We start from the raw sequence: 16,014 nt of genomic DNA on the forward strand, positions 1-16,014 counted from the left end.
TAGATTTTGGAAAACCATGAAAAACAAATATTCTTGATTAAACAAATTTAATTTAATCAATGTTAAAAAATGGTACATATTTTAATAACAAAAATTAATGAATCCCCATTATAGTTAGATAAGGTTGCTTAGTTTATAAGTAAGATTATAAAATTTGTTATTGTGTCTAAATCTAAAGTTTTTTAAACTTTTAAACTTTTTTAAAAACTTTTTTGTATACCTGAATGCACAAGCTGACTTGTGCACTATAGTTTTACTACATGTATCTTACATGTATGTAGTGGCATTTACATTTGATTTAAGAACCTTTTTAATGCTGTTTACATTGTAGATAATGAAGTATTAGTAACAAGTTTATTATTTAGCTTTTAAGTTTATTTGGTTTTTCATCATAAAGACAATTTTTCTAATTTAGGGAAATGTATTTTTGTGTAAACAAGTTTCTTAGTGAGAGAAATTGATTCTGGAAGATACATGAACATGCTATCAGACTCTATTGGCATTGTCAACAAATAAAAAACTTATGCAAATCATTGGCATTAAAAAAGAACGTAGCTAATTAATTTTATCTACCAAAAAGGACAAAAGGACATCTAATAGGACATTAATCACGGAAGTCGTTCCTTGTGCAATAAGTCATAAAATCTAGAAGCAGTCCAATAAATCTAGCTCGCGTAAATCATTAAAACTGTCAGAAAACTAATTTGTCAGAAATATTTTGTTTGTAACTGTAAGATCAGGGATGACACTATGTCCTACTCAATGATACAATCTTAAACCACAGCACAAATTGACTAACTAGCCAGCTAATCAGTTTGACTGTCGTAAAAAAATCAGTTTTGCTTGTATTTCGTCCGCTGACAAATTAAGTGTCATAGAAATACCCGACAAATACATAACAAAGTTTTAATGATTGCAATATTTCATGTATTTGCATTATTGAGAAGGCATATCTTACTGTTCTTATTAGTTTCTATATCTGTTCTGAGACAATTGAAATTACTCGTTCTGTAATTGAATTTTGAAATTCTATATCTTCGAATAATGTGGAGTCTCAAGTTGACAGAAAGTTGTGATTTTATAACCTTTTAAGTGCATTAGAAATGAAAATATGAATACTTTCTGATGTAATTTTCGTCTAAAACATAAAGTTTGTTTTATTGCATAATTGTATTTGTCTCATTTGTCAACTCAATATAGAAGGCTTTATTTTTTCTTTTCATTAATTTAGTAGTAATAAAGTGTAAATTAACCAGTAGATTTGTCCCTTTTATGACACACCAAATTTTTGAGTAGGCACTTAAACAAGAAGTAATTAAATAACTTGTTAAAGCATTGATTTCATCAGTCAGTCAATGTTTACATAGACACACGTCTTATACAAACCCGTTTCAGTATGAATTTTGTTTAGTTAAGGAAGAATAATGTCTTTTTCTTTTTTGCAGCTGATTAAAATGTGCATTTTTGGTCTTGTTTTTGTCAAAAGAAAATTGTAGGCCTCAAAGAGGCTTTCATGTTGGTTTTTTTTATACATGTTTGTTAAAGTAAAAAGTGAAATCGTAAAAATGCTTAACCCAAGGAAAATTCAAATTGGACAGTTCCTAATCAAATGGCAAAATAAAATTTCAAACAAATGAACAGCAACTGTCATATTCCTGACTTGAAACAGGTAATTTCTTATTTACAAAATGGAGGATTAAACCTAGTTTCATAGCTAATTAAACATCTCACTTGTATGACAGTCACATCAAATTCCATGATAGAATTTGCAAATGGCTCAAAACATCCCACTCATATCAGCAATTATGAGAGAAGATCATCATGAATGTATAATATTCCATATTTAATCAAATCAAAAATATCTTGCTGGAAGAAAATTTCTGAACCTTAAGGTAATGAGGTTAAGTCAGAGTTTATATCTTAGCTTCTGTTAAACATATGATAATCTTTTCTGGTAGGCACTTGCACTCTAGTGAGTAGAGGTCTCACGAGAGGCAAAGAAGATGAGTTTTACCTACTTTCATGTTACTGGATCGAAGTGTCCTTTTTAAAGTTTTCTGCCAAAGTTCATAGTTTGAATTCAGATATGATCAATCTAAAATCTATTTAGTTTTGGATGTGCTTTACGAAGTAAGTCACCATTCATGTTGAATTTGCCTGATTTTGGTTTAAATTTAGATCCCAACTTATCCTAAATACAATAAAACATAAAGCATTTTACCCTGATTGAGTAGGTCTTTATTCTGGTTAAAGTAGGTATTCCTCTGATTACTTTGTTAATACTGATATTTTTTTTTTATCATAAATATATCAACTGTAATTTATTTAATCAATAAAATAACTAAGTGAATTTTAAAATCATTATTGTACATAACTTATATCTTAGAATTCAATGGTAGCATTTTGTGTTTGTTTAAATCCAATAAATCAAAAGATTTAGAGGCTAAATTAAATAAATGGCCTTAAGCATACACGAATGTGAATAAAATCCTAATTTTCTACATGCTAAGTAAGTGTTTTGTCTCAGCAACCTAAAGTAAGGTATAGGTATGCAGTTTCCTGTGGTGGTGGCAGCGGCATCATCAACAATATATTAGTTAGTGATTAGGTCAGTTTATGGGGAATCACTAGTGAAGGTCAATGGTATTTGGTATGCAGTTGTATAAGAATTGTCACATCTCATTTGCCTTGAAATTGTCTGGCCCTGTACTTTCAGACATGGTTCATTGAATTTGTGTATTTTGCATAACTTCTAATATTATTGTAATTTCAACATTTGCATATTACTATCAAGATAACAAAAAGGCATTACATTTTTCTGTGTCAACAGTTTATTGTGGGTACTAACAGTTGTGGATGATAAAAAATAAATTTTCTTGGATATTAAACTTTGTAGTTTTGTCAAAGTCTGCCTACAAATTTATAGATAATTTGTAATTTGTTGATCATTTTAATTTGTGGTTCAACTGTAACCAAGAAATTTTACAAAAATTGGTATCCAATGAATAATAGTGAATTCAGATTATTGAAATCTTCATTTCATTGTATTAATAACATTATTTCTTTCTCATAAAGAAGGGACCTCAGGCCAAGTGACCTTATAACCTTTAGAAAAGTAGCGTCATTATAGAGATGTATAATAAACCAGATTATCTTTCCGTTATTCCAACCAGTCAGAAAAATATGTATTTAATCTATCAAATACAATTATATAATAGCTTTGATCCTCTATATGAAAATCAAGTCTAATTTTGTCAAGTAAAGTATAAGCTGCTATTTGAAAAGACCAATGTCATAAGCCAAAAAAAATAGCATTTATCTTGTCATAGAAATAGAGACAGTTAATATGGAATAAAAGGATATTTGAGAAAAGTCGTTAGAAAAAATGTCACAAAGTAATTTTGTGATTGAGATTAAACTACCCAAAAAATGATCCAATAATTATTTGCATTAAGAGACACTTTTTGAAATTGACAATGACAATAATACAGACGTAATGGATGTCCACTTTTCCTTTTCCTCTTTTCTCCAAATATGATTTATTGCCATATAAAACGTGAAACGGTAATTCTTCGGCAGAATGGGATTCCTAATATGGAGGAGTCAATGAAGCGACAAATGCTTTGACAATGGACGATTTGTAGTTAAATGTAGCGATTGAATATCGCCAAGCATGTGATGCTATCCTAATTGCTATATTAGACATTGTCATTTTTGTGAATATGGTTAGAATGCATGGTTACATTCGTAATTGTCTCTGTAATCAAAACAACAAGTTATAAAACAGATTAGAATTGTCGATACAAGATGTTATATAAAGCTTTATAATTATATTAATCATCTGTAGTTGTTTTTAGCATCTATAAACTACGTTTATTGCTTTTGATTTAAGTTTGTATTGAGGGTTTTCAGTGCATATGGTTATTGATAGAATAACCAATAATTTCACGACAGTAATTTCACAACTTTGTTAAGTTATAATTTCATGTAGGTTGGGAGTCTATATGATGCATAGTAAAGTTGTAAAAACTTCCGGAAGGCTGGGAGTCTATCTATGCATATAGATGTGCTGGAGATGGAATCATTTCCATTTAACTTAATTTAATGGTCTAATACCTATGCTATGATGTAGGTTTAATTATTTATCGAAAAATATGTCTGAAATTTTTAACAGAAGATCATATTCTGATTCGTAGAAAACTATATGTAGAAGTCTTTTAAGGATATTATAGAATGTAGTAACCCAGCAACACAAGTTGATCAAATTAGGAAACTTGAGGTCACCATATCATCATCAATGGACTTGGATGGAAATGGGGAATGTGTCAAAGAGACAACAACCTGACCAAAGAGCAGACGACAGCCAAAAGCCACCATTTTAATCTTTCTTTACTTAGAGAATCCAACAGCTTGAAATTTTTGTGGTGCATTAAGGGAAAATTAGACAGCATAGATAAATTCCCCTTTTAGCTTCACTTTATAAAAGTCCCAAATATAATTTTCATTTTGTCACCTGCTTTATCTTAAAACATTTCCAAAAGTTTAATTTCTAACCTTGATAATAATTGAACATCATATAGACAAATATATAAAGCACTGGCATTTGGCCAAAATATCAAAAACCATTAAAATGGCAATTTAAAAAAAAAATCCCTCAAAATTGATCCTCGCTCAATAGTTGCCACTTATTGATATTGCATGATAGTTAAGGATAGCAAGTTGGGTATGATATTACTAGAATGAAAAAGTGTGTTAAACTTTGGAATTTTCATGAGATTCCAAACAGTTGTCATTTTATGAAAATTTTGCCCAATAATATTTTAAAAGGAAATGAATCATGTTCAATTATCTAATTTATAAATCTACGTGTGTATGTATGTTATTTTGACTGTCTTGTGTCATAATTCAGTACTTATGTTATTTTTTGTGTCACCTGCATAGTTGCTTAGTACTGTAATGCTAGCTGTCATAAGTAAAAGCAATTTGCAGTGACTCACTGGTAGTTGAAAATATTGCTTTGGAAATTATGAACCTTAACTTCTATTCCTCTACAAGGGTTGACTCCTTGGATTTGGACTGATATTTACAAAAGCATGTACTAGGATCTCAATGTCCATTTATGGGAATTGTCCCTCCCTCTTCTTTTCTGCAAAAAAAAATTGCAAAAAAAAAGAAAATGAAAGACGATACTGGAAAAGTCCTGCTGTATAAGACTAGAGTTTATTCATTATTTTTATGCCCGTCACTTTCAGAAGTTTGCCCCCCCTTTTTTTTATAAATAATTTGTAGCATTTGTCATATTTGGTGACTAATAAAATTGCTGCAAATCACATAATAACATCATTTTTATGAAAGAAGTTGAAAAGTATACCATAATGACTGAAAGCATACTTTCAAGCCTAGTATCTTTGATAAGTTATTTTATTACTTTATAGAATTGTCTTCTCAGTATTGAAGTCACAAAATACCTGCTACATCTGGCCAAAGAATTTATCAAATTCATCTTATAACCTTTAGCTAAAATAGAACCAACTGACGAGATGTTTGATGTCATCTTGTTCCGTGTTTGTTTTCTTGTTTACAGAACATTCTTGTCATTGTGACGGAGGTAATAAGTAACATGTTTTGTCACGTAAATATCTATAATAGAGTATTACCAAGTACTATGTTATAGTATCCATAGGTATGTGTTTGACAGAACGACTTTGGAATCCAGTGACACATACTAGGATGACTATATCTGATGTCATGTTGCTGCTGTAGATTTATAGGGGTACTTGTAGGGTTTGTGTTGACAAAAAATACACATGGGGTACTTGTTAGGTTGACAATGATTATGCATAATGTAGGTATTTTTAATCAACAACTGCAGAAAAATAGTAGTTGTGAAAAAATAAATTATTAGAAATTATCTTTTTTTTAGCTTCTTTTTCATTTTAAGTCAATATTATTGAATTGATATTTTTCTATTTCTCTTCAAATTTGATTTTCTTTAAAAAATAAGTGTATCAAAACTTTGAAAGTTACTTGTTATTTAATTTATTGATGGTTTTTTTTTAAATATGTGAAAATGCATGGATCAGAATATTTTTTCATCTGAAGTTGAATCTGAACACAAATTTTGTGACATTTTTTTTCAGAATGAAGCTATTATAAAATATCAGAATTTTAATTTAAATGTAATTACAACAGTGCAGTTAAAAAAAAACCACACACTGCCATTCTTTTGACCCTGTTATAGAACCTCAATGTTTGTCAAGAAGATAGAGGAATTGTGTTTTTGTCATTTCTAGTCAAGCAGAGAATAGAATGTGTGCAGATAAGTGTGTCATTAGATGCACTTTGATGTCATGCTTGTTGGTAATTCTCTCCTGGTGAGCGACCTTATAGTAGCTACTTTTATCATAATTTGGTAGACAGTATTAGATCTATTTGTTGTCACATACTGAGGACAGTTAGTACTTCTTGTCATTAGTCATCAGATTTGTTTTGCACATCTTTACTTGTATATTAAGTAGGTAGTACTTTGTGACAGAAAGCATCATATACCTACCTTAACAAATTACATGTAATTAGAAGTCACCACATGGTTTGTTTACTTCTATACATATGCTGAATTCTAGTTTATATAGAAAAAAATCTTTATAGTTATAAAATATTCAGAATGCTACAAGAATTATTTTAAAAAAAAAACTCCTTTTCCTGAACCTCTTGAATCAGATAGGGTTGTTCCAAACAATCTCATTTGTTATTGGAGGCACACAAATTATTTTAAAATGGTTGGTTGAATTTTGCTTTTCTAAGAATCATAATTGTATAACAAGTTTGATTTTATGGTTGGTTTTTAAAAAGTGCCTCCTATGCTCCCACACCCACTGATGCATTTAGTTATGGAACAGCACTAAGAATCTTTTGAGTTCTATATGACCAATAAGTTATGACAAGATCTTACAATTTTTTGCATTGAAACAACGTTTCATTGATTTTCAAAGCCAAAGTTAAAACATCAGGAATTCAACTTTTGGAATTTTACAAATGAATTCAGTTATGAATTTGAAACTGCACATGTTGGTGGCAGGAAATCATGACCTAGATGCAGCAGTAAAGTATTAATTTTCCTTGCATTTGAAAGTGCCTTTCACCTCTTAATATATAGAAATACATATCAAATTCTGTCAAAGGAATCATTAATTTTAGCTAAAATTGTTATTATAATTGAGCTATGAAATGGTACAAAATATAACATTTTTATTACATTACTCAAGTTATATCTCAGCTGTGGAGAGTCGTATCATAGAACGATCACAAATTCATCTGTCCCTTTGTGATTACACAAAGCCACAGTCAAGCGACAAAATGCAATTTATAATATCATTCATCAAAATAAAGATCTTTAATTTTGTCTTCGTTCCGTTAGATCTTTCCTTTTAAACAAAAACATTCAGACGACCCAAATGACTAAATGAATTCGAAACTTGGATATGGGATTCAGAAAAATTACACAGTACATGAAGCCAAATCTAGCGAATTCATCGAATGTCATTACATATAAACTTGACGTCACATGAAATGGAATAAATTTGATTACAAACAAGACATAAACTCTCAAAGCAAGGACTGCAAAGATAGGCAAATACAAATTGAAACTAATGGCCCGACTGTGTCGTTATACAAACTATTATAGATATCCACATGGCTTTCCCCAGTGAGTGTTCAATCAATTTTACCATTGACACATTAAAAAAGAGATAAAAAGGACAGTGAAGTGCTAAATTCTAAAAAGCCAAACGTTCCTAACTGAGTCATAAAACTTTGACAAAATGATCAAGCATTGAAAGCTTATCCTTACTTTAGCTTCGGTCTTGTTGATTTGAAAGTGAGTCGTAAAAATCTATATAATGTCCCACAGAGGACATTAAATAGAGAAAAGACAAACATGCAATAGTCGAATCTCTGGTGACGAATCAAGTTAATAGACTTTTGCTTCTTGTCGAAGCAATGTTCTGTTATTTTTCCGCTGTCACATTTTATTTCATCAGTAAAGTGTACACTTGTGACAAATAAAATACAATTGAATTGTTTCTTTACTGGAGATAAACATTTCACTCGACCGTTTATATGGGCCTACGAAAAGCATTCTTTCAAATAAATATGTAAATTCGGTAGATCTTACCGCTAATGAAACTGAAGAATGACATGAAAATGAACCGTTTTATTTAAGATGTTCTACTTAACTCTATCATTTAAAGATTAACTTAAAACAATTGTCATTTCTGTCAATCAAGCTTTACAGGGAAATGTCTATTACGTAAAATTACCAAATAAGAAAAGTAACTAGTTAGCTTTACATAATACATTAAATCAAATTCTAAATGTCGTTACAAGGAACTAACCTGGCGACATGTTAAGTAGACAGAAATATATCATTTTACAAACCATAGAAGATTTTGTGTAGGCAGGTATCTCTGTTACATCAAAATGCATTTCTGTCCATTGAGCTAAATTTTAGAAAAGGTAAAAAAAGGGACCAGTCTATGTGTTTGGTGACTTGCTAATCTCACGCTAGTATAGACTTTGTTATTCATTTGTCTCATTATTGTAGAGTTTTTTGGCATTTTGCAAGAAAAACATCGCAAGTTTTGTCACTTGAATTACATTTATTGCATTACCATGAAGTTGCATCACATCAGCTGGAAACTTTCTGCTATAAATTAAGCCAGTTCATATATGTCTTTCTGGTATTATCCAGTACATGTGAACTTAATATGTGCGGAATTAGGATTTTGACCTAGTTTTCACAGTTCACTAAAATAAGAAATTTATAGTGTAAGCGTGACATAGAAAACATATTTTTTTCATCTCACCTTTTGAATGTAGATGCATGATTGATAAATTATGAAAATGTCATAAACCTGTGAAAACCCTTTCAAATTGTTTTTGGAAAGTTTGCTATAGCTTGCTATAGCAATAAACTTTCTTAAGGCATCGACCTAACCCGAAAAGAGACAGACTAACTTACTTTAGGAAGTGTGTCCTACTTCTAGATTATGTAGTACTGGTGTTTGAAAACTAATAATTGAAAGATGCTTTTGAAATTTTGAGCTCTTCTATTTTAATAGCATACAGCTTGAATAAAAATGTACTGAAATTTCATCGATAAATCAAACAATTCAACTTCATTTGAAAGACGAACAAACTACTTCGCGGATCTGCGCTACGCGGAAAGTAAAATCAATACACACACGAGACAGCAGTTTCTACGTGGTATGATTTTATCGGTATTCTTCAGACATGCGTCGGATCCATATATGTGTGCCACCAAACGGGAGTACTACAATCCCGGTTTCAAAGGTTTCATACCTTCCTCCGGTTGAAGAGAAAATTTATAGCGTGTTTAAAATATTTCATGAATGAACATTTTTCGTCGCTTACTACGATTTTTACAAATTTGTATTCAATATGTAAAAGCCCGAGAGTATCGGAAGTATAATGGTATCTCATCTAATCTCGGCCCACAACAAACTCGGACTATAATAAACACGGCCTTTTATATATTCGGCATTAGAAATCGGACTATAACAAAAATCGTAATTATACTAATTGCTATTAAGACTCCTAAACAAAGTTTTTGCTCAGTTCTTATTATTTTTCTTCTTGGGGTCTATTTAGTTGTATTTTGAGGGGCCAACAGAAGGGAGGAATTTCCGATAGAACCCTAAGGGATTTTTTTTTAAATTTTCAATAACAATAATAAATTATAAACTTGAAGAAAACAGTAAGTGACATGCACACATGGTTTTCAGTAATGATCACAGGACAATAAAACAAATCAAATTAATTAAATTTAGGAGTCCATGGTGTCACCTCACCCAACCCCTCATGTTTGAATACTTAAAAACAGTCAGATCCCCACTCCTAAACATTATATGTTCTTATCAAGGTTGGGCGGTAAATACCACCCCCGGTATTTACCAGTGGTATTTACCGGTATTTACCGCCCCGGACAATACTCCCCAAGTGGTCAATACTGGCAAATACTGGTCAATTGAAATTTTCATGGTTGTTTCTACTATTAATTGAAGTAAAATCTTGATAAAAAGTCAAATATAATGTGTCAGCTTATAAAATTAATAAATTTGATATGTTTTATTCATTTATAACACTTATTCTTACTGATTTAAAATTTAGTTTTTATGAATTATGAAATTGCATACCTAAGACAAATTCATATTTTATTTCATCATGTTTTAATCAATAAATTTTTATTCAAAATGTATAATTTTACAGGTAATTAAAATTAAAGGTAAATAAAACTACAGGTACATTGTAAATGAAGTTCCATGGGTCTTTTTACCTATCACCTGGCATTGCTAGGTGTGAAAATTTAATTACTAAAACAACAGCCCCCAATAAAAGTTGACAATACATGGGTTGAAAGTAATAAAATTGATATATGAAGACTCCTTTAAACAATGAATTATTTCCTGTCTATAGCTATTTAACGTTGAGATAAAAAAATATTTCATGCTGGAAAAGGAAATTTGAAGTAGGGACAAAAAGTTTTTATCTTTTACTATACTATTATGTACACATAATCAATGTAGATCCCTGTTTGAATTTACAAAGAATTAGAAATGAAAGCATTAAAACTGATTTGAACACTTTCTATATAAATTAGTTATTAATTGTAATTATAATTGACCAAGTAGATAGTGGTTTTTATTGTAATGACCACTCAAAATTTCAATCGACCAGTATTTGCCGGTATTTCCCAGTATTTGCCAGTATTTCCCGGTAAATACCTGTATTTACCACTGGCATGGTCAATACTAGTATTGACCGCTTTTTTGCCAACCTTGGTTCTTATACGTTACAATAAAACAAATCAAATGAAATAAAAGGCGAGTCCCCTTGGGTCACTCTCACCCCCTGTTTTTTTTTTTTAGAACTTATTAACAGTTGAGATCTCCACCCATATACCATTTATATTATTGTATGGGACAATGAAATAAATCAAATGAAATATATAGGAACTCCAGAGGGGTCAGTCATCCCACCCCTTTCTTTTCGAAAACTTGTAAACGGTTGAGATCCCCACCCCTAAACCATATATATTTTTGTATGTGGCAACAAAACAAATCAAATGAAATAAAGTGGGTGTCCCTCTGGATCAGCCCCACCCCTCATGTCTGAGAACATGTAAACCGTCGAGATCCCCACCCCTAAACCATATATATTTTTGTATAGGGCATCAAAACAAATTCAATGAAATAAAGTGGAAGTCCATTTGGGTCAGCCCCACCCCCTGTTGTTTGACAACTTGGAAATGGTCAAGATCCTCACCCCTTAACCATATATATTCTTGTAGTGGACAATAAAACAAATCAAATTCAAAAGAAGGCGAGTTCCTAGGGGTCACTCCCACTTGTTATTTGAGAACTTGTAAACGGTTGAGATCCCCACCCACAAACCATATATATTTTTTTATGAGAAAATAAAATAAATCAAAATGAAATATAGAAGTCCACAGGGGTGACCCCACCAACTTCTTTTTGAAAACTTATACGGTCGAGATGATCACTCCTAAACCATATATATTCTTTTATGGGGCAACAAAACAAAACCAATGAAATATAGGGGGAGTACCTCTGAGTCATCCCCAACCCCTCATGTTTAAGAACTTGTAAACGGTTGAGATCCCCAACCCTTAATCATAAATATTCTTGTATTGGACAACAAAACGAATAAAGTGAAATATAAGAAAGTCCCTCGGTTTAACCCACCCCATCCTGTTTTGAGAACTTGTAAACAGTCAAGATCCACCCCCTTTTCGAAAACTTGAAATCTGTTGAAATCCCCAAACTGAAACAACATATATTCTTGTACAGAATAATAAAACAAATCAGATGAAATAAAAGGCTAGTCCCCTAGGGCCACTCTTACCCTACCTCCTGCCTGTTTGAGAACTTGTAAACTGTCTAGATCCCCACCCCCAAATCATGAATATCACTTTACTAGACCAGACCAATTTGTATTGGACTTTGCTTAATGTCAGGCGACCGTGGGAATGACTAATTTTGAGAGTTTTGTTTGGGAGACTTCGTAGCAGCATCCTGTTACAATTATTTCTTGATCAAGTTTTTTCTTTTTTAAGTAGGAAAAAAAGTTAACCATGCAATCTACACACAATCTATTTGAAATACTACAATCTACCGTTGCAAACTTTCCACAGGTGCTATCCAGCACTTTGATTAGATGAAGTTTGTGCAATATCCTTTTCTGCGTTTTATTATTCCTAAAAATTGTCAGAATATGCAACGAAAGATTTGACAGAGAAAGATGGAGTGAATTCAAGATCCACCCTAAATTATTGATAGAGTACAATCAAGTATTATTTTAAGAACACTGTCAATGTATTTTTCATGAAGAAATTAATAGTATCATATTTTTTGCACTTTAGAAATAATCGACCATAAGATAATTGTCAATTTCTGCAATAGACATTTGAACGGCTGACATTTTGAAGTTGGTATGGTAATTAAGTGTCCAATAATCTTTTCCACTGTCATCTGAAATTCTATCAGACCATTGAAGATCAAGTGTTGAAGCTGTCATTCCAAATATGACAACATTCCGTGCGTCCAAGATTACTAGTAAATAACATATGCCGAAAGGTTTCAAAAGGTTGAAGAAAGTGTCACGAAAAAAGTGACATATTTTTTCTGTAATTTTGTTATGAGGATGAAGTTGTGACAACTAGGATAACGGCTGATTACCGTTTGACAAACCGTTAAACAGTTTGATGCTGTATTTGTTTTAGAACGTCACTGACGGCATCCCATGAGATTCTAAAACTGTCGTCAGACCTTTTTTAATCAAATTTTGAAATTGTTTTTTAGCTAATATTATGGGGATGGCATAAGAAGGTAAATTGTTTTTATTATGTTGTGGTATTTTTTTGGATGATATATATACTTTTTTTGTTGAATTTAATTAAACTTTGTCAATTCAATTTGTTGGGTTTTCTTTTTTTGTTTTTGTTTTAATGTTGTTATAATAAGACATACAGCTACAAATGTAGATGAACATTCAAGCTACAAAATGAAACAAGGCAATTGTTTTGTAGCACATTTGTTTCTTATATCATTTTTGTCTTTGATCAAAGTCATTCAAATATAAAACACTTTCATATAAACCTTTATTAAACATTAAATGAAGTGGTACGTTTATATTTAAATGAAGAATAGTTTAAGAGACGTGCCAAAAAAAAGAAATCAAAAACAATTTTCAATATGTCAGTTGCAATGGTGCTTTTAAGATCCTGTACTTTTCTGGAGGGGAAACTTATCAACCTTCTGGAGCAACTCAGATACATTCAAGTTTTGGATCAGGTTCAAGTTGGTCACTCATTCGAGTTCTCTGTTTGAGTTTTGAGAACTTGTTGATCAATCTCATTTGTTTTTTTTCTTTAAAACATGAAGTTATCTTTTTTCTTAACTTATATGTTTTTTCAATGTGCCCATGGCATTGTTTTTTAGTACAGAAATTTCCAATTTAGAAAAAGAAACCACTGCAAGTCAAAGGTTTTCTGCACTAGTTACAAAATGTTTCTTATATATATAACATAACTATGCTATCTGAAGTTTAAAGTTGTCTACTGAACATTAAGTAATAAAATCAAGCAGGAAATACAATTTTTATTGAATTCTAGTTTTAAAAAACAACATTTGTTATTTTAAGCTGTTTTCCTATAATAAGTTGTAGATCTGGACTGAAAGTCTAGGAAAAAATCATGTGGTAATTCTCTGATATAAATGTCATCAAATAGATCAGTGTCAATAAAGTATGGCTTTTCAGGTCAGAGGTTTCTGCCAATGGCGTCTTAAGTTTTGAATTTTGAGAAATGAAAAAGAAACAAGAAACCAGACATTGGTCATTTAGTTGTAGAAAAATGTAATTGGAGGAGAAATTATTGTGACAATTTTTTGCCCAAGACTGATGAGAAGAGAATTAGAAAAAGACGAAACTTAATTAGGGAGGCATCATTGCACATGACAAACAGTACTTGATTTAAGGCTCAGAGAAGATCAAATTTGTATTATGATCAGTTTAGAATATTGTTGTCATCCTATTGCGACGGGAAATATTGACTTTGTAATACATGACATTTTATCATTTCTTGATTACGGTGAATTTATTCTTGTGTGTGATGACTTTTCTTATTTATGGTGTCATTCAATTGATTATGAATTTATGAATCATATCAAATTTATGCATGGGAATCTGTAAAACTTTATCGTATGTCTTTTAATGTCCTGTGTTATAAATTGTATAATAGGGATTTTATTTATTCATTATTCATGTCATACATCGACTTTTAAAAGAAATGAGTTGAGAACCAGACTTGAAGTGTGAACTTTGTTCTTTTTTTTGTAAACTGACTCATGAAAGAAATAAATTGAGTACCTTTAATTGAAGTGTGAACTTTGTTCTTTTTTCAACTTGTCTTATGTGGGCCTGGTTTTACTGACGATATCCTTCAAAATCAGTTAGATTTTGTTTCAAGTCAGGTTCAACATGGGAAAAGTTGTAAGCTTCATAATGTTGTAGAGTCCATATCACCCCTGCAGTTGATGATTTGTCAATTCAAAAGTGCCCCCTTATGTAGTTATCCAAGTAATCACATTCTCTCAATTTTTTTGCCAATATAATCACAAAATCATTAATATTTTTTTAAATGCGATAATCAAATGATAAAAAATACAGTCCTAGATTTTCAAATAATTATGAAATATTTGGTCTGATAATCAAGTTATCACTATAACAAGGGCCAAGTAATCCCTTAATAAAAAAACCCATGAGGAGGCTGTAAAGTGGTCATACAAAGGGTGTTCCCATGATTCAACACGGTTATGTAGTAACCCATTAATAAACAGAAATCGGTGATAAAAAATGTATGTGATGCGATTTGTGTTCTTAATTCAACTGTTGCATCAACATCTGTGTACAGATAAGAAATGACATTTCCTTAAAGTCTATAAAATCTGCAGTACTTAACCAAATTGTGTTGCTTTGTTTTTAAAGCCAATTTAAGATTTTATGTCTTTAAACTTGTTAAAAACAATGTTATAGCAGTTTTATAATTTTGAACTTCAATAAAAAATAAATTTCATGTGCAGCTAGGATACTGAGAATACCATTGTTTGAGGACCATTGTGATTGATATGTTTTGTGAAGTACTATGCAAGAGCCCTTTGAGTTCTCTTCAGACAATTCAAAATATAATTTTGTCCAATTATTGTTTTATTATGTAATTTTTATGTATTTCTAACAGGCGAACGTATCGGTGAGACTTTTTATACTAAAAACTTGTACATAATCACGATATTTAACATTGCAATGTAGTTTTATATGTTTGAGCATAAATATTCATTTCTTTTTAATTTTTAATTTCTAAGTTATTACTATCCTTAATTTGAACGAACGACACAACATTGGTTCTATATCAACAGTATACTTATTTTGAAATAGTCGTTACTTACAAATTACTGTTATCTCCTTACTAACATATTTCCTCAGAAAAAAATGTATTTATTTATTGTTTTATACTGGTTCTCAGTTCATGTTTATCTTATCTGTCCCAGCTTTACATTTATATATATATATACAATCCAGTACAAATATGTTTGCCCCCCTCCCAAATCATATAAGTTTCATTAAATTTGAACTCCTTCACTAGTATATATAATAATTTATTGAATCTTAAGATTTTATTACAAAGTAAATATTAATGGTATCTTAATTTTTGTTGTCAAGAATATGCGTAATCATTGTTGAAACAAGAATGTAGCAAAGTATATATGAATAATATCTCTATTTACTTATATTGGTATAAGGAAATATATCTATTTCAAAGTATAACTGTTCATGTTTAAGCTATTGCATATGAAGGTGGATTAGAAAAAAAAGTAAACATGGCTGTTATAAAATTTAAAAGAAAGCATTTGTAGCCTT

The 16,014-nt window shown here is 30.7% G+C and overlaps 1 protein-coding gene across 4 annotated transcripts in view; it reads left to right on the forward strand.

Moving 5' to 3' along the window:
* LOC134715782 (centlein-like) overlaps nt 1–16,014 on the forward strand; it is a 58,886-nt gene that overhangs the window by 8,651 nt on the left and 34,221 nt on the right. For 2 of the 4 annotated variants that reach the window (XM_063578222.1, XM_063578225.1), the window contains exon 7: nt 12,900–12,926. The exons of 1 other annotated variant lie outside the window; for it this stretch is intronic. In XM_063578222.1, the coding sequence (XP_063434292.1) occupies nt 12,900–12,926 (27 nt within the window). Of the gene's footprint in view, nt 1–12,899; nt 12,927–15,334; nt 15,347–16,014 lie in introns of all 4 variants that reach the window. One more of the 4 variants, XM_063578223.1, reaches the window with a different exon arrangement.

This window comes from Mytilus trossulus, chromosome 4 (assembly GCF_036588685.1).
Source record: "Mytilus trossulus isolate FHL-02 chromosome 4, PNRI_Mtr1.1.1.hap1, whole genome shotgun sequence".
Classification (NCBI taxonomy): Eukaryota; Metazoa; Mollusca; class Bivalvia; order Mytilida; family Mytilidae; genus Mytilus; species Mytilus trossulus.